General features: G+C 36.2%; 1 protein-coding gene across 1 annotated transcript; it reads right to left on the reverse strand.

Moving 5' to 3' along the window:
• Positions 1 to 494: 494 nt before the first annotated feature.
• LOC117341467 (alpha-1,6-mannosyl-glycoprotein 4-beta-N-acetylglucosaminyltransferase-like) lies at positions 495 to 10,300 on the reverse strand. The gene is made up of 5 exons (XM_033903324.1): positions 10,201 to 10,300; positions 5,813 to 6,010; positions 5,552 to 5,586; positions 3,930 to 4,008; positions 495 to 2,806 (listed from the first exon to the last, which is right to left on the reverse strand). The coding sequence occupies exons 2-5, from the start codon at positions 5,934 to 5,936 to the stop codon at positions 1,641 to 1,643; spliced, it is 1,404 nt and encodes a 467-aa protein (XP_033759215.1). The 5' UTR covers positions 5,937 to 6,010; positions 10,201 to 10,300; the 3' UTR covers positions 495 to 1,640.
• Between the last annotated feature and the right edge of the window lie 11,521 nt (positions 10,301 to 21,821).

The raw sequence follows: 21,821 nt of genomic DNA on the forward strand, positions 1-21,821 counted from the left end.
CTACAAAAATAACCACACTTGGTCAAGAACATGTCAGGATGATTTCCGACAAATGAACCAAATCCTACTGTTTGAACCTGTGAAATTAAAAAAAAAAAAAAAACATTTTTCAAGATGTTGCCATTGGCGACCATCTTGGATTTTGGACCAGCTCGAAAAAAAATTAGTCACCAGTACAACGACGAACAAAGCACGATAGAATTATGCATCCAAACTTTGATCAGATGACCTTAACAAAGAACGACTTTTCAAAGTCCCACACAGAAATGGAACTAGCAAACTTCAACTGACAAATCGAAGATGAATCGCCTCTCAAAATGTTTTCTTTTTGCTTACCTGTCTCTCATCAAGCAATGGGGACATCAGGTACATTTTACTCCCTACATGCAAGGCTGTCAAGTTCATGATCACAACAAATTGAAAAAGTCGTTGACATGACAGACATATTAGCCCCGCCAACTTTCTCTGTGACAACATAAGTAAAACATTCTTCCTTCTCTGCGATTTTATTTATCTTGTTTTGCATTGTTTGATTCATTACAACAATTTTACAGCTTATGAAACAAATAATTTGATGTTGACATACACATTAGGCATGGCGCTTGTTAGTCAATCTCCACACGTGGTTTGCGGAAATAAATCCGTCAATTTTAACGTAAATGCATACGCGGCGAACTAGTTCAGGCTCACATACAATTTATTAAGAGATAAACATACTTTCTCACACTTTGATTATCGATTCAGAAAGAGTTGCAGTTGTGAATATTTTACTATCTGATCAGTAAACTGTTATATGAATAATCCAACAATTCAACTCATTGCTAAAATAACTTTGATATTCAACATGTAAATGTATATCCTAATAATTTCAGTAACACTACATTTCCTCCCGATTCAACATGTTACCATTAATATCCCCAATATTCAACATGTTAGCAAAATAAGCATTACACTTTACAGCTTTGTGTAAATTTCCTCGCAATTCACTTACATTTTAGTTACAAAGTAATTACATGATATATAGTTACATCTTGTCTATTTTAACTGCATGAATGTCACTAATGTCAAATAGTCCAGTGTCCTTCACCAAAGGAAGCTGCAGGCTAGACTGGATCTGAAACAAGATTTTCCCCTCCATTGCTAGCTATTTGCCACGGCCACACTGCCGAGGTAGGGACCACCTTTAAACGAAACTGAGAATATTCACAAAAGGCTTCTTCTGACAAAATGTTATCAAACTCTTGACGTCGGAAGAGAAGACATTAAAAATGTCAACATCTCTGTTGGATCCAATGTCTCTGTCTCTAATGTGCCCTTCTGTTAATACAGCATTTTGTCATCAGATCTGCTCCAAAATTTGCTCACATTTACATTGACTAATATCCTGTTATGGGAACATACTGATAGGGAATTTTGAAAATGTCCCAGTTAACCATATAGAGTCCTATTTCAAATATATATAAATCTAAACAGGCGTTCTTGATTAAGAGATCTGAAGAAACAGATTGACGGACGGAGTACTGAAGGTTTGGTTTGGTTTATTTTGTTTAACTTCCTATTAACAGCTAATGTACCTAAGGTCTAGCGAAGACTGCCTATATAAGTTTCAGAATTGAATCTCTTCCACATTCAGACTTATCTCACGGAATAGTGAACACCGCTATTTCTCTTATGACAAGCCATTCAGTGTGCTTCTCCGTAAAAGTCAACTTTATACACGCGGTTTTATCTTCCAAATGAACACAACCAGAATTTGATGTTATATTGCCTCGATCAATTTGACCATTTTTTATTTCCCCTACAAATCTCAAACCGGAACATTTAACGTTATCCTTTGCCAATGCATTAGTTGTATTTCCTAACTCAACTATCCCTCCAATGATCTTATCGCTTGCTTTTCCTGGGAAGCCACTGGTGAGGGCAAATCGTTGGAGACACTGCGGATTTTTAAACACGATCGTCAGGGTATCACCGACTTTCGGCGTCAATGACCAGAAAAACCCTGAACTGTTTTTATTATAGGCATTCGTAAGGTAATTCTTACTGTATGTAATTAATGATGTATACATATTTGCGCTAGGATTATCCCCCCTTAGAATCTTAGTTTCCATTGCATAAAACTGATCAGAGACATTCCTAAGGAGATTTGGTAAAGATGAATGTAATCCGTGGTGTTGAAACAGAGTTGGAATTTTTAAGAATCTGCCATTTTGTAGCATCAAATTCCTGAAGTAAATCATGAGATAATCACATGGTTGCTCAGCATAAAAGCTACGTAATAAACTGGCAATCTTATGTAAATCGGATGATCGAAACAATTTTCCAATGAATCCAAGAGAAGAAAACTCGAGCATTGCCCAGTATTCAGTCGTTTCCTTAATATATTTCTCAATCTCTTGTAAATATCCTGGGATCGCTGTGACGTCATCCTCCAAATGAATATAATAGGAAGATCTGTTGCTGTTATAAGCCATCAGAAATGAATAATCAATGTTCTGCTTCGCTCTCCATTGTACTCGATACTCCTCGTCGTTGAAAGTTTTTCTAAGGTTATGAATTGGCGGATATGTCTCAACTGGTATACCTATCAATTCTAAAAGTCCTGATTTTAAGTGGGTATCAAATATTTCCTTGATAGTGTCTTTAACCTCCAACGCGCATGTCTCGTTGAGGTAAGAAACTGCCACTACAATATGAATTCTCTCCCGGTCAGCAAGTGATGTACTGTTTATTATCGACGTAAGTGTGGTGTGAAAATATCTCTGATGCACACGGCACACTGTTGGAATTCCAATGGTTAGAAAAACTGGAAGATAACAGAACGTTTGTGACTCTTCTAAACAAATAACGAAATTCAAATGTAGCATGCTTCTAAATAAAATATAGATGGTCATTCTCACTACGTCAATAAATAAAAATACGTATTTGAATTGTAAATAATCAAATTAAAATATAGATGGTCATTCTCACTACGTCAATCAATAAAAACACGTATTTGAATTGTAAATAATCAAATAAAAATATAGATGGTCATTCTCACTACGCTACATCAACGTTTAACGACATCGCATAAGGGTTAACGTTAGGAATAGTTGACTTGAAATAAGTTCTTAAGCATAATCCACAAATTATCTATATTATGTTATCAATAGTTATTTAGCTTAATTTTGTAATCATATCAGGGGTTCCATTATACGTCATCACCCAGTTTTCTCATACAGCTTTTTTCGTGGCCATTTTAAACCACTTTTCCGGTAATCAATCACCTTTTACAGTCATTAGTGTTAAATAGACAGATCTCACGGAACCAAAACAAACACAGCGAAGCTACGTTTCATTTAATTTTTCTTCGTAAAATGTCCGATTTGGTTTGATTACCTCGTGCATATCGCCTGGCCGTACACGGCTAGCGTAAACTAGTATTCCCAAGATCAGCGGAATTTAGCTTTTTCTTCACGTTACTCATCGATTGTGCGACAAAATAATCACAAGCACAGACAAGGTACGTTATATAATTAATCCTCACTGTGCCGAAATTTAAATATGTCGTACATCATGGCTGTTGTTGACACTGGATGGTAGTTCAGTGAATACAATGTCTTATGATTTTCAATTTATTACATTTTCAGAAGAAATAGTTAAATTTGCCACTATTATAAAAAGAAGCACGAAACTGACGCAACCAATAATGGACGTTTTACGTACCCTCATTGTGAAGAGGATATCTTAACAATGAGAAATTTATCGAAGTTTATAAAAATTACCACTTTTCTACGAAGATAAACATACAATATAGTATCTGATAACCGGGAGATGAAGTAGATTGGCACCCCAGCTTACAATCTTATTTCAACAAGGAACATTTAAATCAATCAAGGTCATGATAAATTATAAATAATTAACAAAATTATCAAAATACCATACAATACCATTACGTGGTCGTGGGCGGCCCAGTAACCCGATAGCGGAAATGTGTGGCTCGTTATCCCACTGGAAAGACGAGGAAAGCTGTAATGGAAAACTCAGGACTAGAATGCAATAATGACATCCACTTAACTACATCAAATACGCATATTGATTTAGTACCAATCAAATGTCATTACTGAACATTATCGTTTCCTGTTGATCTCCTTGCGATAACACGGAACGTCTGGTGCCGACTTTTAGAGCTTCCTCAACGGGCGAACCAGTCGTCACTGTCCTCAAACGCTAAGCGTTAAGTAGGTGGTCGGTCTTGCAATGGAGAACCAGAAACACACTTTAACTTACAAATCATGACTGGGTGTGTGTGATGCTTGTTGCAATACAGTGTCAAAATTATTTCAAATTCATTTTCAAATATAAATAGTTTCATACATATATTCTGCAGCAAGTATCGAGTATTAAATGTGAAGGGAGATTACTCCGATTGATTTTGAAATGCGCAGTTTTGTAATGTTTTTTTTTTCGGAGGGTGTGTGTGGGGGAGGGGGATAACGTCCTAGCCACACACAGAAGAGGACCAGACAAATTTAAGCGATATACATTGCTTAATTCTAGAGAAGAAGTCGTTTATATCAATTAAGCCAAATATACCCTTTTCGGCCTGACCCTCAGCCCCTAGGGGGGTCAGCCCCACTATTTGTACAATTTCTAATCCCCATCCCATAATTATGCTCCCAGTTCACCTTTGTTCCTCGGACAAGGTGAGCTAATTAATTCAAACAAATGATTGTCAAATATGTTATTTCCCTTTACAAACTATAGTAAAATTTCCCATCCACATGGACAAACGTGAGACCCCAGGGTCATGAAATTCATAATTTTGGTAAAGGGCACTTAGACCTTTCTGTCTGAAAAGTATTTCATTCTACCTTATATGAGGGTTGAGAAGATATTTGAAGTTTTACCTTTTTTTTGTCCCTGCCCTGAGGCCCATGTGTGTTGAATTGTTTTGGTTTATTTTGTTAAACGTCCTATTAACAGCTAAGGTCATTTAAGGGCGGCCTCCCGTGCGTGCGACATGCGTGTGGTGAGTGCGTATGTGTGTTTTGGGAGGCTGCGGTATGTTCGTGTTAAGTCTCCTTGTGATAGGCCGGGACTTTTGCCGATTTATAGTGCTACCTCACTGAAGCATACTGCCGAAGACACCCAGCAGGACGCCCCAACCGGTCACATTATACTGACAACGGGCGAACCAGTCGTTCCACTCCAAATATGCTGAGCGCTAAGCAGGAGTAGCAACTACCTGTGTGTTGAAACCATATAATTCATAATGTTGTTGACCTTTGACCATCGAAGCTTTCCCCACCTGATTTCATTGAATTTGTTGCAGCGATTTTTGCAAATTAAGTCGAAAACGTATATTTTTAAAGACTGACGATGCACGACGACGGACAACAGGCGATACAAATATGAAAACTTGAGACTTCGTCTCAGGTAATCTAAAAATTCTAGATTCTTCAGGGGGCCCACTTTTAACAGCCTTCAACTATCAACATACAGAAGGATTCAACTTGCATATTCTTGGGTTCTCTACTGTTCAATTATATGTAAGGTAGGATCTATTTACCTGTTTCCGTGATGACGCTTTCCTGCTTCTTTCTCCTTCAATAATAAGAAAAAAATATTAACACCATTTCAAACCAGCGCTACTAAAACACTTTGCTCACTGTTTGTTTTTCTAGAGATGAAACTATCTTTTAAGTTAGATAGGAGTTAAATGTTCAAAGGCTTAATTAAAGTGTGTCTAGAAATTCGATAATTCTGTATTCGTTCTTTGCGTGACATAACGCGATAAGAATGGCCAAGTCTATACATGTGCGGGTCTTACCAGGATCTGATTTCACCAATGGTCTCGACGTGCTGATGTAATAGATAAAAGCACAACTCAAAATAGCTGCAACGATTTTCGCTTTCCATATCCTGTTACGAGGTCGGCAGCAGTGCAATATCATTTCTTTCTAGTACAATTGTTTTAATCCTTACAGCTGCTCGTCTGGGGTAGTGTCATACCGGTGGAGGTGAACACCTGATAATAAAACACATGACAAATTGTTAAGTACGCTTGTTAGATTGTATCAAATATCAATACGAATGCAATGTTATCTATGTGCCGATAGATGTAGCCAAACATACGTAGAGGTAATTGGAGACTGCGGTGCTTAGTGTAATTTTTTTTAAGGTTAGACTACAATGTTTAAACTAACCAGACATCATAATAGCATTTTAACTTGTTTGGTTTTCGTTCTTATGTTTAACGTTTTGGCCAATATCCTTATAAACACCAATTTTGTGTCGAGACTCCAGAAGTTGTGAAACATTAGGGTTTTTACCGGGGTGATTTTCATTATCCGTTGGTTGCGTACCGTATTTATTTTACAGATTAATTTAAATTAATATTTGATATTGTTTTAACGGGTTGGCTTGGTTTGTTTATATTTTATTAAAGTCCTATCAACAGATAGCATCATTTGGCATAAATGTACATATGGGTGTCAACCAGTCGTCCCGCTCCTAAAATGCTGCGCTCTAAGCAGTAGTAGTATTTACAAATTTATAGACCTGTGCATGTTTCTTGATTTGATGTTTGATGATTTATAATACCATCGCGGCACCAGGGTCATATGTAGAAGATTGCCAGTTGTCTTCACTTTAGATCATTTACCCGTAAGGATGAAACAGCTATAAGGTGCAGTATATTTCGTATTTGCTATCTTTGTCTAACTCTCAATTTGTTCCGAAAGGTGTTATGACCCTGCGTCTTTTTACAATACTTAAAGACAAAAGAGTAGGCTACACGAAAGAAAGGAAAAGATAAGAAAGGAAAACTTAAAAATACCACAATGGGACCATGAACTCAGCGTAAGTGTGTATTCAGCACTGTAGCGTTTTGTGGTCGGGTTTTGGTCTTATTTACTGTACATAGAATTGTATACTCGTATCATTAAAATATCATATTTTATGGTATTAATGACAGAGAAACGGTATCAATAAAGTTTTTATTACAGTAACGCTATCAAATCTATCATGTATTTGGTTAAAGTATGCACACACATCATGGTATGTGAAACTGATAACTCGTCACAATCGTGACAAAAATGTCGATCCTCATTGGAGAATGACTTTGAAATACAGAAAAGGACGTGATGAGTTAAAAGAAAATTACGGCCCGTTGTGAAATAGCGGACCTGACACATATTTGTGACGTGACCGCATATACCGCCATTTTGGAATACATTAACCAGCCGGATTAATCGTTAACCTGTTTTGAAATAAATAATGGGGACACATAAGCATATGCGCTTAATTCGAGGGTCAAGACGCATAAACTATAACATTGATATATCTCGCTATACAATATCTACAAATGCTCATTCTCCCCCTCTCTTTTTCTCGCTCTTGCTTTGACCGAGATACATGGACGAAAGTATCAGGTACTCCGGCATTTTTTTATGGTAGCGTGCAATACGGGACCTGGGGGTTGTAGTAGTTCACTTATTTTTACTGTTATTTGTTTTACTGTCTTGATATTAAATTTTGCAACATTAACGCTACCGAAAAATACTTAACGCATTTTTAATGTACACCCGACATTACAATAGTTTTGTCTCCGCAGAAGACAAAAATTAAACCTGATCCGAAATTCTGCAGTTGACCCACTTTTAGTTGTCTCCTTAGCTGTTTATATGAAGTTAAACATTAATGAACAAAACCAATACAATCCACTGGCAGTAGTATACTATCGCAGAGTATCGTAATTCCGTTCATATTGCTTAGTTTTGTAGATCAGAAACAACCGCGATCTTGTGTTGTGAATGAGTGTCTTTACTAAGGCTGCGGTATGTTCGTGTTCATTTCCTTGTGATAGCGAGAACCTGATACTTGCACACAAGGGGTGCCCTCCTAAAATGTCGACAAGAGATTTAAACAACAGAAACAAAACCAAACATTTTTTCATCTTCGTGTAACACTAACAACTGACACACGCATGTACAAACTCCATACTGAACACATTTACAATGTCGATATGAATGGAGATTTTAAAAAATAATCTCTAATTACATCCGTTAAGAACGTCGGCAATTTTGACCTGTATAATGGGTTCCTTCAAATATAATCAATACTACGTACACGCCACAAAATATGTTCAAGGTAAATTTGAAAACCATGAGATACTCGTTTTTGCCGTGATACCATAAATATTACTGCCGTGATAACATAAATATTACTAATAATACGTGTTAAGAGTAATACGTATATTATATCCTCAATTCTTTTTTTTAATCGACAAAGTATGTGTATGTCACCCGCGTAGCTGAGTTATTTACTTATTTTTATTATTAGTATTAGTTTTTCTTTTTTTCATATGAGATTTATTATACTATTAAATGTATAAATGAAAATATACCTCTTCCCTCCTCTCTTCTCTCCCCAATCTCCCTCTCTCTCGTGTATGTGTGTGAGAGATTGTTTGTGTGTTCGTGTGCAAGTGTGTGTGGGTGGGTGTGGAAATGCTTGTATGTGCACATTACCATTTATGTTTTCTTTCTGCTTTATTTATTTGTGTATTTATCTACTTATCATTTATATGTACTTACTATTTGTACATACTTAGTTTTTTAAAAAAATTAAAGAAATGTAAAACAGGCGTCGGGTTCGATCCCAGAACGAAGGGATTGACATAGATTTTATTTAGCATGCTGTCTATAACATGTAACTTATGTGGTGTGGTAAATCGTTTACGGCTTCTACGCCACATTGGTATGCTGTATTTATCAGTGGCTTATGTTACCTTACTAGTCAATAGAATTCACGTAAAATAGCTGATAAGAGGTTGTAAATACAAAACTAAAATCGTACACACTGGTCTGGTCAGGTTATGTTCGTCATTTAAGAAGGTATTTAAATATTATACTGATGAAATTTTGTCATTGCAAATGTAAAAATTGACAGGGTGATTATATAAAATACCAGGTAATCATGCAATGGGGGAAGCAGTTACATGTTTACGCGATACCTACAGGTCGGGTGTGTTTAGGACTATATGTACATGTTTGCTTCTTGACCTCTTTATGATATAACCAGTATTTCACTTATTGTTTTATTAGAGTTCTGTAAATAATACATTATCACAGATATTGATACTCTCTTGCATAACAATGGGCACATCCATCTTGGTACTATTTCCCAGACCAAGAAGAGCTAATAACACGAAGCATTTGACAGGTGATTAAAGATATAAGTATATGTGTCAAACCGAAGGTTTTCAACAATCCACTTCTCTCACGTCCGGGTCAAACGAGCGAAACGTAGAGAAGTCTCCGTGATAGCCGACAATATGTCGGGTTTTGTTTTACCTAGCTGCATTTCTATAAGTCTATTGTATTGTTATACCCTACAAGTTCCTGAAACATGTATAAGTTTTGTCTCAAAATCACTACCGAGTCCTACGAAGACGTAACAGCTACATTATATAGTCCTCTAGGTTTGGTTTGGTTTGGTTTATTTTGTTAACGTCCTATTAACAGCTAAGGTTAGTCCTATAGTATGTCTGTTCCATATACTGTGCCCATTATCTTATTGATATGCGCACTACTCATTAGAAGAATAAGAATGTCCCTATCACAGTTGAATTTAGCAAAGGCCACGTGAGCTGCACTGTATAATGAAAATAATCATGTATTTGAAACAGTCAGGTTCACATGAAGACAGTTGTCAAGGAGACACCTATAGAAGAAAACAAGACACAGAAAACAGTTCAGTGAGGAAAGGTGCAAGACCATACGCGTTGCCATGGGGACAGAAGATTTATTTTTGGTCAATGTCTTCTGAAAAGAAAACACGGCAGATTTTCTTTTTATACTTAGGCAGCCACTTTTAGTCGCCTTTTACGATCAACATGCAGCAAGATACAGCGGGCCTTTGTTTTAGGGTTCTTAAATGTAAACCACACGTGGGGGCATAATAAATCACATCTGACGGTTAAGCATACACAGTTTATGTAAATTTACACACAGTATCTTAAAAATTAAACTTGTAAGTTATATTACAACATGGGCAACACGTTTTATTGATACACATATACACTATATCAGGTAACTCGATATAATTTGTTTCTGTGATCCATGCAAAACTCAAATATTTCATCTACAAAATTCTACAATTCCACAACCAGTTAATGTAGATTAACATGCTACAAATGAATCTATTAAAACTTACCTTTGGGGTGATGGTATACAAACGACGCTTGTACTGTAGCTGTGTCGGATCCACATGTATACTACTCCTATACGTGTTTATAACAACCAAGATTTTTGTGTGACACTGGTTATTGAATCAACCAAGCGTTATAATTAGACACGCAATGTTCTGTACCAGACGAGGTTGTGTATCACGGATGGAAACGCACTGAAGGAGACTACTAGGCTATCGATATATCGGTGTTGACAAACATACCTCTTGAATGGTGAATTGAATTGGTGTATGCTCGCGTCATAAAACCGGTAAATTATGTTCACGACAGATGGCCTGTTTTTTAAATAGACGATTACTTCATTTATTACTCTCGGGGACAGCCGAGGGCCTTTAGTCATACTTGGCATCGAAACTAGTATGTTGTTCCATTTTTTTCATCACAACGATAACCCGTAGTATTTTGTCCATTACTATACTTATGCGTGCGACTTAGTCTATATATTTTTGCAGAAAATATTTTCTATTTCTAATCCAAATAACCCGATTGAAAAATTGCTATACAAATACCGGTAATCTAGTAATGTTCCGCCAGCCTCTCCCATTATCGCTCGTATCATTGCTGTATTATTTTACATTGCGTATTTCTTAGCTACGTATATCTATGTAGTATATATATATATCTACTACCGCTTAATTAAGATATTATAAAACACCCTCTTTCATGATAACGTCTATTAATACATATATAATTGTAATCACAACAAGGAAATTGAAATAGAAACAGGATATAGATAACACTTGCTGCTGGCCTAACGTTTAGGCGGTAACATGTTCTGACAGCCACACCTGTTATAGCTCATATTTATGTATTGTTCTGAACCGGATAATAGTCGTAGCTATAGTTTGGTTTGGTTTCATTTGTTTAACGTCCTATTAACAGATTAGGTCATTTAAGGACGGCCTCCCGTGTTTGCGATATGCATGCGTGTGGTGAGTGCGTATGTGTGTTTTGGGAGGCTGCGGTATGTACGTGTTAAGTTTCTTTGTAAAAGGCCGGAACTTGCCGATTTATAGTGCTACCTCACTGAAGCATACTGCCGAAGACACCCGACAGGACACCCCACCCGGTCACATTATACTGACAACGGGCCAACTAGTCGTCCCATTCCCAAATTGCTGAGCGCTAAACAGGAGTAGCAACTACCATTTTAATGACTGGTATGTCTCGGCCAGGTACAGAACCCAAAGCCTTCTTCACAGGGACGACCGCTCAACTAAAGACCAAAAGTGAGGCATCTAACCGCTGAATGCAGATATTTAAAAAATACAACAAAGTCAGAATTAAAAACGAAACTGACTAGATAACCTGTCGTGAAGCACAGCAACACATACATGTAGCTGACCTTGGAAAGCTGTGGTCATTATCCCGCTACAGATCGTATCGTTACTTTATGTATTGTGTACATGCACCGCTTAATTAAGATATTTCGGATATATCCTCTTATTTTTATCATTATTAATATGCTCGGTTGTGACTTTCATCATAGCAAGGGAAATTTGAAGTAGTTACAGTAGCCTGTTGTCAAGTTCAATAATAGGTACCTACACAATTCCGTTTGGCTTCTTGTTTAAACCATCAAATCCCTCAAACTCTAAAGAGATCGTATCGTCCTTTAACATTGTGTGAAATAGGGATAAAAATCTCTTAAGGAATGAAGCCACTAGAGCGCTGACAATTTTGGCTTACATTCATACGTATATGACGGACAGAGAGGAAACTGATAGTCCTTCCTGTTGTACATGTTGGTTTAGATTTCGGTCTGTATTTTGCAATCCCTTTCAACAGCTATGGTAATTAGGGGCGGTATCACCTGTGTGCGATATTCAGGCGAGCGGTGTGCCTACGTTATGGGAGAGTAGTATGCTGTGTCTGTGATAGTGCGGAACTGATGCCGACTTCATAGTGCTACATCACAAAAGCGTACTGCCAAATACACCGTACAAATAGCTTCCATACAGAGTAAAACTTGTAAGTAGCAAATGTATATTAAATTCAACGGCTATCAAGAGGCACTTTTAAGGACAGATAATTAATGATACAATATAAATTTGTTGACATGTAATTCCAAAGTCATTGTATGGATTGCTTCAGATCAGTGACATGCTAATGTCAGAAATTTGTATTTTATCTCCGTGTCAGCAAGTTGATCAGATCCTAGGTCAAAAGGCACAATGTCTAGTCTGTTAACTTAAACTCTGAGGAGGTTGGGCCTTACCAAATACATTTATAATTGAGAGTGCTTGTTTCATGGGTCTGTCTCAAAGCCAGGTCTGTGTGAGTCACATGTCTACTCAGGTGTTACCAAGAAAACCAAATACAACCTAGTTTAAACCTAACATTTTTGTTTAATTTGAGGCAAAAAGCAAGGGTAACAGATACTTATTAACAGGACTGGGAGTATTATAACTAATCCTTAGGACATTGGGTGGTTTGTTTTACTATTCTGTACCATCTTTCCCGTTTATCATGAAATGTATATTTTGGCAAAGCCGTATATATGACCTCAAAACCGAAGCAATATGTTAACGTCAAAATGAAGTGTGATTTCGCAATTGGTTAAACATTCGCCAGCAGTAGTCAAAGTAATGTCAGTATATTCTTAACAATCAATAATGCGATATATCAACATGTCTGCTCCCATCAAACAGACATATCCATGATACTATCATGTGAGAAGGTGCTTCTAACAGTTATCGTCTTAAAAGCTAAAATAATGCTTTTAAGGCCGCATTTATATTTTCCTAATTATTTCGTTTAATTTTAGTGATATATTTCTGTTGAAAATAGAGGAGGATCTAAGTTGAACATTTCTCCTGTATTGCATTGTTAGCTTTTTAATTTCAAGAAATAAATTATGATGCTGCAATATTCATGTATTGCAATAACTGTCCTCATAAGCCAAGCAGGTGCATAGGTGCTAGCACTATATTAACTAAAGTGAGTCCAATATGTGCGAATCAAGCTTCGAGAGACGGGGGCGTTCTCTGGGTCTCTTGCACGTTAAGAAATCAATACCTAATTTGCTGTATAAAAAAATGTATGGTCACGGTACAGTTGTCTTGTTGAAGTCAGCGAGGAAGTTTTATTGCTTATTTCCAAAATTAGCAGCCTTGTTATGGAAATCAATAAATGCCAGAAAATATCATCTTTAAAACATCGAAATCTCAATAAGTATTCGTCGTGTCGTTATCGGATGAATCTGACTGAAACATGTATTTGCACTCATTTGTTTGTTGCATTTTTAAACGTGCTATGAACAGCTATATGTATACCCTATATATTATTAAACATGGAAATATACGAGACATCTGACGGCCATAATTACTAGAATACGTACATTATGTTATGGAGCTGAAGGCACTGGGGGGCCGCGGTAGCCGAGTGGTTAAGGTGTCCCGACACTTTATAACTAGCCTTCCACCTCTGGGTTGCGAGTTCGAAACCTACGTGGGGCAGTTGCCAGGTACTGACTGTAGGCCAGTGGCTATCCTCCACCTCCAAAACCTGGCACGTCCTTAAATGACCCTTGCTGTTAATAGCACGTTAAACAAAAACAAACCAAACAAACCAAATTTAGGCACTGGTTGAGCTGATTAAGGGATGAACGTTTCATCTGTCGCGTGAAATTGCGGTCATGCTTTCTGGATGAGAAGAGGAATATAATATTGTTTTCGGGGGAGACAGGCTTATTTTACCTGTAAAACGTACATTTGTATATATCTACTCCTTTGAAATAAATGTTGGACCGATTGGTTTTAAGTTTCGGTCTGTATTAGCATTTGAACACACACATACGCACTCAACACACGCATGCATGTCAGACGCACGAGAGGCCGACCTTAATGACATGAGCTGTCGAAAGGACGTTAAATAAAGCAAATGAAACCAAACCAAATCTTTCAACATCTACGGTTATTTAATAACGGTATCGCCGGTGTGCGAGCTGCATGCTTATGCTTCTGATAGCGCAGAACTGATGCTGACTTTATAGTGCTACCTCATAGAAGTGTACATACTGCCGAAGACACTGTACAGATAGGTTCCAGACGTTGTAACACATGTAACTTGTAAATAGCAAATGTATATAAATGCAACACATATACATAAAGTGGCATTGTTAAGGAGATAAATTTAGTGATGAAATATATAGGTGTTGTCATTAAGTCATTGTGTTCGGCGATATGTTTATCTCAGAAATTTGTGTTAAAGTCTGTGTTAGCAGGTTTATAAGATCCTCGGTTTAAAGTGCCAACTTCGCCTCGTCCAGTAACTCTACACTCTGAGTAGGTAAGGCCTTACCGCACACTTCTTTTAATTGAGAGTTCATTGTTTTATTAGTCGATCTCGAAGCCAGGTCTGTGGCTAGATTCGGTTTTGCGATTGTTAAACGTCCGATCAACAGCTAACGTCATATCAGGACGGATTCTCGTGTGTGCGAGATGAATGCATGATGATTTGATTTGATTTGGTGTATTTTGTTTGACGTCCTATGAACAGCTAAGGTCATATAGTGCGTGTTTTGTCTTATTGTGATAGCATGGAACCGATACCGTCTTAAATGTGCTGTAATAATGAATAAAAGAAGGGGTTCGAAAAAATAACGCTTTTGTTTCATTTCGTGTGTGAAGTTAAGTTGGTCCTTCGCATGGGTTTCAGAGCTTTCAACGTCGGCCATATAAAATAACACCTTTATGCTACATTAACTCCGACAGGCATTTTGTTGTGAAATGCTGCATATCCATCCGACATGTTATTCACATGAAGGAAAGACTCGAGTGGTTTTCCGTATACACCCGGAACAATTATAACATCGTTTATACGTGCCTTAAATATAATTTGTATTAAGCTTCAGAAAACATTGTTAAAGACAATTTTGAAACACCTACACGGAATAATACATCAATACACACAAAACAATTAGCTTAGGCCATAACAGGACGGAACACGTGATCTACGTGAAGCAATAGGGCAACAGATCCATGTTGGTCTCTTCGATACCCGCTAAGTAATAGTCACGGAAGAAAATCGTCGATTTGGCAGTGGGCTTTCATCTTCTTCCACAATAATTCGCTTTTGATAAGAACATGGTACGTATTATATCAAGCACACAATTAATCGTCGCTTGCGATATAGTGTACTTGGCTATATATTTTTTGTTAGGGCCAATCGAATAAAAATCAAGATGGTCATTCTTACATGTAACGTAGTGAGAATGACCATCTAGATTTTAATTAGATTGTGTTAGGGTTGGTTTAGTTTATTTTGTTTAACGTCCTATTAACAGCTAAGGTAATTTAAGGACGGCCTCCCGTGCGTGCGATATGTGTGTTAGGGCGTTCCGTGTTCATGATAATATAAATGTTTCTATTCCTGGCTATACAGAGCGTAGAGACATTCCGTGTATTAAGTCATATCAATCATTTATTACATACCTTTAAAGAACACAGAGGTATTCCATCGATAGCTATAACAAAACAACATGTTTTTATTGTACTGTGATGTGTTTTATTTACCTAGTGTTAGTAATTGTTTGAGTGTGACGTCTTTACAACAGGTCGGTAGGGCCGGGTACGATTGTATTTCACGTGGACTTTGTTTGAATACATTCAACTAATCCCATATGTCGTACATACAAGATGTAGATGCAACATTCAGTGTGGCACGAATAAAGAGGAAACACGTTTTACAGACGTATATACAAGTTATTTATTATGGTCCTTTGTCAAACACGTGCTCTCGAGCTTTAATGATTGGAATCAAGACGATATTATAGGAGACATTAGTCCTAATGATTTGACTTATCCGGCCTCACTGAAAAGTTATGTCGTTGACTAGACTTCAATGAGAAGATATCACACGATCTCTCTATTATAATATATTACATATGGCTATTCAGCTTTAATAAAACTTGATATACACATTAAACAATTAAATGACCAGTTAAGCTGGTAGTTTTTCTCCGCTTTCCTCCAACTCCAAAACCTGACACGTCCTTTTTTAATGACCCTGGCTGTTAATAGGACGCTAAACAAAATAAACAACAAGGAGTGTCATCGGAACAAAGCATATTAACGGGAACAATAGAAGCGGAGGATCAATTTCCTTTCTGCTATGTCTTAATCTAAGATGTCAACGTACATTGTACTAACATACTAATCGTTTCTCATGTACACACAGTCACTGTATCTAATAAAGTAAAGAGCATCCACATACTCACTTCCGTCAGCCTACAAGGCAATTTTGGCCATTTTAGATTTATCTGATAAATGTTATCGGTCTAGCTATTTAATTTTAACCGGCCTGTATACATTTTTCTTTATCGTGTATGGATAGAAATTCACTGGGGTACAATCTAATTAAAATCTAGATGGTCACTCTCACTCCGTTACATGTTCATGTAACGGAGTGAGTGACCATCTAGATTTTGATCAGATTGAGGATACTCCTTTTTTTGTAGTGAAGTGAAATTTAATCTGTTAAATGCTATATTTTCTTTGACACTTCATACATTGTTGTTCTTCCTTCAGATCGGTCAGACGTTTAAAAAATATTTTATTTTATATTAGAAAACGGGCACTTTCACGTGTTGAGGAAGACACAAATTAGCATGTTATTTAAGCTATTGTTCAAAATTACCCAAACGGTCCAGGATACGCTAGTGAAGTGAAATTTAATCTGTTGAATACTATATTTTATTTGACATTTCATACATTGTTCTTAATTTCAAATCGGTCAGACGTTTAGAAAATACTTTATTTTACTAGTTGGGTGACACCTGAAGGATGTCACAGAAAGAATAAAGCGTAATGAGGGGCGATAACTCTGTTTCAGCAGTTTTCATCAAAATCGCTCAATATCTAAATTTCAACCAATGAGAAGACTATTGGTAAGATAAATATAACTTTTGATCCGAGCTTTATTTTTGATGTGTATTAAAGGACATCATTCAAAGCATGTTTGTTGTTTCAAGTAGTGCTAGAACGGGTAACAAGATATCCGGTTCATGGTTTGGTTTGTTCTTCACAGTTATGTTATCCGGTTAGCTTTTGAAATATCCGATAACCGCCGTTTGTGCAAAGGCTCTCGAAACTCCTTCCTCCCCTGTTCAAATCTCTGGTTCTATACAATATAAGTGTAGTCTTGCAGTAAAACCACTTAATTGTTGTTAGTTCTGTGGAAATACTTGTTAAACCTGAATTAAATTAATAATTACGATATTTCTCTCTGCGTGTTTTGTTTATATAGCGTCATATTCATGATAGAACAGAAATGCACAGTGTACAGTACAGTACTACTATATTATTTACAATATAAGTGTAGTCTTGCAGTAAAACCACTTAATTGTTGTTAGTTCTGTGGAAATACTTGTTAAACCTGAATTAAATTAATAATTACGATATTTCTCTCTGCGTGTTTTGTTTATATAGCGTCATATTCATGATAGAACAGAAATGCACAGTGTACAGTACAGTACTACTATATTATTTACATCCCACAACAGACTTCAACTTCAAAGGTCGGATATCCAGTTACGGTTCTGTTAGCCAGAGTCAGTTAACCAGTTGGCATTTTCCCGTTCAAGCATTTGTTTTTCAACAAATTTAACAGTAGCATAATGATTGTCAAGTCATAGCATGGAAAGGGAACTGTCCATGGAGAGACAGATTGACAGAAAACTCTATACTATGGACTCCAAATCTAAATTATCAATTGTTTAAGAACTGACAGTATATGAGAAATTTGGTGTTCACCCAATACTTCCATTAACATGTAAAGAATTAATGAATTATCTCTACACGAGACTTTTACATTAAAGACTAAGCAGTAAGATAAAAATCAAAGTAAATTTCTTCCTCATTTGATGAATACCTGCAGCTGCTGTAGCAAAAAGCTGTTTGTTTTTCTTCTGCTTTCCCTTAATGCATCCTGCTCTAACCACTCATCAAATTTGTGGGAATAACCTACAAACAGAAAAATATATTTCAGTCACAAATCACTTTTTCAATTTTTTAATTTATTTGCATTCGGAAGTCCCACATTAAATTTGAGAAGACACCGCCATTCCGCCAAAAAGTGCAAGATGGCCACCTGTGGGACCAAGTTGTTTTTTCCAATTCGTATCAAAATGCTTTATGCACAACTAGGGATCAAAGGTAAAATTCATGTCCAAATTTGAAATTTAAGATCCCTCAATATTTTCTAAGAAATAGCGATAGCAAACTTCAGCTGTCAAAATCCAAGATGGCCACCTGTAGTCCATGTTGTTTTCAGATCAGTCAATATCGCACAACAAGGGACCAAAGGGAACCTGCATGTGAAATTAAAGACAGATCCCTTCTGTACTTTCTGAGAAATAGCGATAACAAGAATTGTTTATTGACAGACGGAACATGGAAACAGGGCAATTTGAAGATTGTGGGCTAATAAAAACCAACACAAACACTTTACTGTGTTTGTCTTGCCATGGTCTATCCATACAAGACTAGCAAGGTTAACACCCCAGTGTGTGCACACATGGTCCATATATAGTGACCTAGCACAACCAGCAACCAAGGTATATATAAGGCTGTTGGTATACATTCAGGTAGATTGGAAATTCCTGAATTTTTAAACCTTCTGTAATTCTAAGAAACAGTCTTTTTGTGATTTTGAAAATGTATGTAATGTTCATTTTTCTTTCATTAATAAAGCATTTTTCTGCAATAATTAACGATTGCGCAAAGTGATTTAAGTAAAATGGGTCACAGATGTCATTTAAACAGAAACAGACAAAATGAAAAACAAAGGGGTACTTTTCCATCCACAGACAGATGGACACAAACCTAGTAGTTTTACAGTGTCTCAGGGGGTACAAAAATGTTATTGATCAGTACTACCTATGCAATGAATTCTGCAGCGGGTTCCTTTTCCCTCTAAAACTGTCACCGGATAGTAGATATCCTGTGATGATTTCTTAGGCACTTTTAACAGGTTCTTTGTCTTCACTCCTTGACCTTTACAAAGTTCACTGAAGAGAGATTGTTTCAAAAGCACGTGAAAAATACAGTACTACTTATACACATGTAGTATAATTTGAATTATACATCTAACTGTACCATAACATTAACTTGATGACTCAGAAATCAAAATGTTATCCAATCTCTGAGGTCAAGACAATTTGACATAACTTTCTACAGAAGAGTATATGTTACTTATCTAATAAATTGTAACTTTAACAGTTCATATAAACATATTTATGTAATATATCCAACTCAGGAAAACATAATAATAACTGGTTCAGAGAACAGTTCAATTCTATGTTATCATATATATACAAAATGTATGCTATGCCTACATCACTTGTCACCAGTATAAGAAACACTATATCTGTCTCTGTTAATGATAGCAGGTACTTAAAAGTAATATATATGCAAAATGAAAGTATAAATTATTGTTTTTAATATAACCATTTAATCATATAATAACAGATTAATAAGTTTCATTAAATCGATTATTTATATAGCTAGTAAAAATAAACTCGCTAATAATATAAGCATTTCGACCCTAATGATTAATTTTGAAATCGCAATTTACTGAATTTAAAACACACACACACACATATATATAACTTTAAAAAATATATAGTTCTGAGCGTAATTTAATTATTGTTATCAAGCTGACGTAAATTAGGACAGAGACTTGTATGGCTTTGTTTAAGTACTGTACTGAAAATGGCACCATGCCGCTATATATATAGCAAGTAAACAAAGTCCTGTTGATTTTTTGTGTCACGGGATATTATAACAGATGTATAAGGGAATTTTATCACAAAGCATGCTTTGCATATATTACTTTAACCAAACTCACAAGCATAACAATGCGGTCGTTTGGGAGATTTCGTTTTTAATGACAAAAGTAACATACGATTTACTGCAGAATACATATGAAACAAGGGTGGAAATTTCCACTGACACCGCCAATTCGTGTCCATATGGACTAAGACCACAATTAGCTTCGCTATATGTTTCATTGTAACATTAAAATTCATAATAAATTCCCAACATCTCATATGCAACTTTCCATCTCACCTGGCCAAGACCAACATCTGAGAAGCAAAATATAAAAGTTTCAACCCAGCATGTTGGGCATTTTCTGGAGATAGCTGTCAAAATGTGTCACCAACGTGGATTATATACATCCGGGTCAGGGGTAGAGGTCAAATCAGGACTCATCACACATGGTCCTGGAGCACATAATAAATGATCAATATTATTATTTTACATCACAAAACATAGATTGACATCTCTGCTTTAAATCCACATGAAATTCATCAACAGAAATCAAGTTCAAAGAGGCATTTGATTGGTTTTCCTGAGATACATACATTTTTGAGGGGACTTCATTCGTGGGGCCTGAACCCGGAAGTACTTAATTGTGGTCTTAATCCATATCAAGAAATAATCATCGTCGACACGAGTTACTTCCCTTGCAGCTCAGCCCCGCCCACTAGTTTTAAGCAAAATTAGGTGTCTTTTGACACTTCATTCATCATTTTCTCCGCTTTTAAGTAATGGTATTCCTATTACGCTAAGAATATCATCAAACCAACACTATTTTTTAATTTTGTTATTTTACATAAAATAACACTACAAAAGAAATGCCGTAACTTTACTTTAAACGATGCAGTCCGTGGTACACTTTGTAACGTGAAGTAGTGGGGTGACCTCAAGGGTGCAACAGTTTTTTGAAGAAATCCCTTGCTAACCTCTGACCAATCAGCTATTACGCTGACAATGACATCATTTAATGTTTTTCATTACCAGCCAATCAAGTTCCGAGGATATGTTCTAAAAATATAAACCGTAATTTCCCAAAATTTCTTGCAAACTGCCTTCCGGTGTACTGGGAAATTATGCCCCCGATAGCAGATGCTACAGGCACGAGTCAAGTCTGTAAACTGGTAGAATTCACGTGCGTTTTCGTCCGTGCTCGACAGTATCTGCACCTGTTCATCATATAATTAAACCTTCAAAAGTCATTACACTTTAAATAATGAGTAACTGTGTAACAGTATATATCGAGCAATGGACGTAGCTCGACGTAGACTTACACAAGTCCTAACTTTATGTGAAGAACTCGTCCAATTTATTTATTGTTACTACATGTAATAAGACATTTTGACACGTACAAAAAACTAACATATTAATTTTTATAACGAACTTTTTATTTACAAAAGATTCAAAAGTAAATATAAAAAAAATGAAATCCAAATAGCAAAGAAATTAAAGACAAACACTATTACATTGATAATTGAAAATTAAATAAATTGGATATAAAATAAATTCCATGAAATTAACTTACTACTTAGGGTTCAAGGGACCTAAGTAGGTTAATTTCTTGGAAAGTATGTTATATATGGAATGATGAAGTATCACAATAAAGTATACAGAAAAATAATCTCAACAAAATTAACACCAGTAACAAAAATAAACAAAACACAAAAATGTGAAGTAGTCATTGTTTACATAGAATCACCGAGACGAACAAAAACCAACAACATATATATCAATAAACGTTAACATTATATTTGGAGATTATCACAATT

The sequence above is a fragment of the Pecten maximus genome, chromosome 13 (assembly GCF_902652985.1).
Source record: "Pecten maximus chromosome 13, xPecMax1.1, whole genome shotgun sequence".
Lineage (NCBI taxonomy): Eukaryota > Metazoa > Mollusca > Bivalvia > Pectinida > Pectinidae > Pecten > Pecten maximus.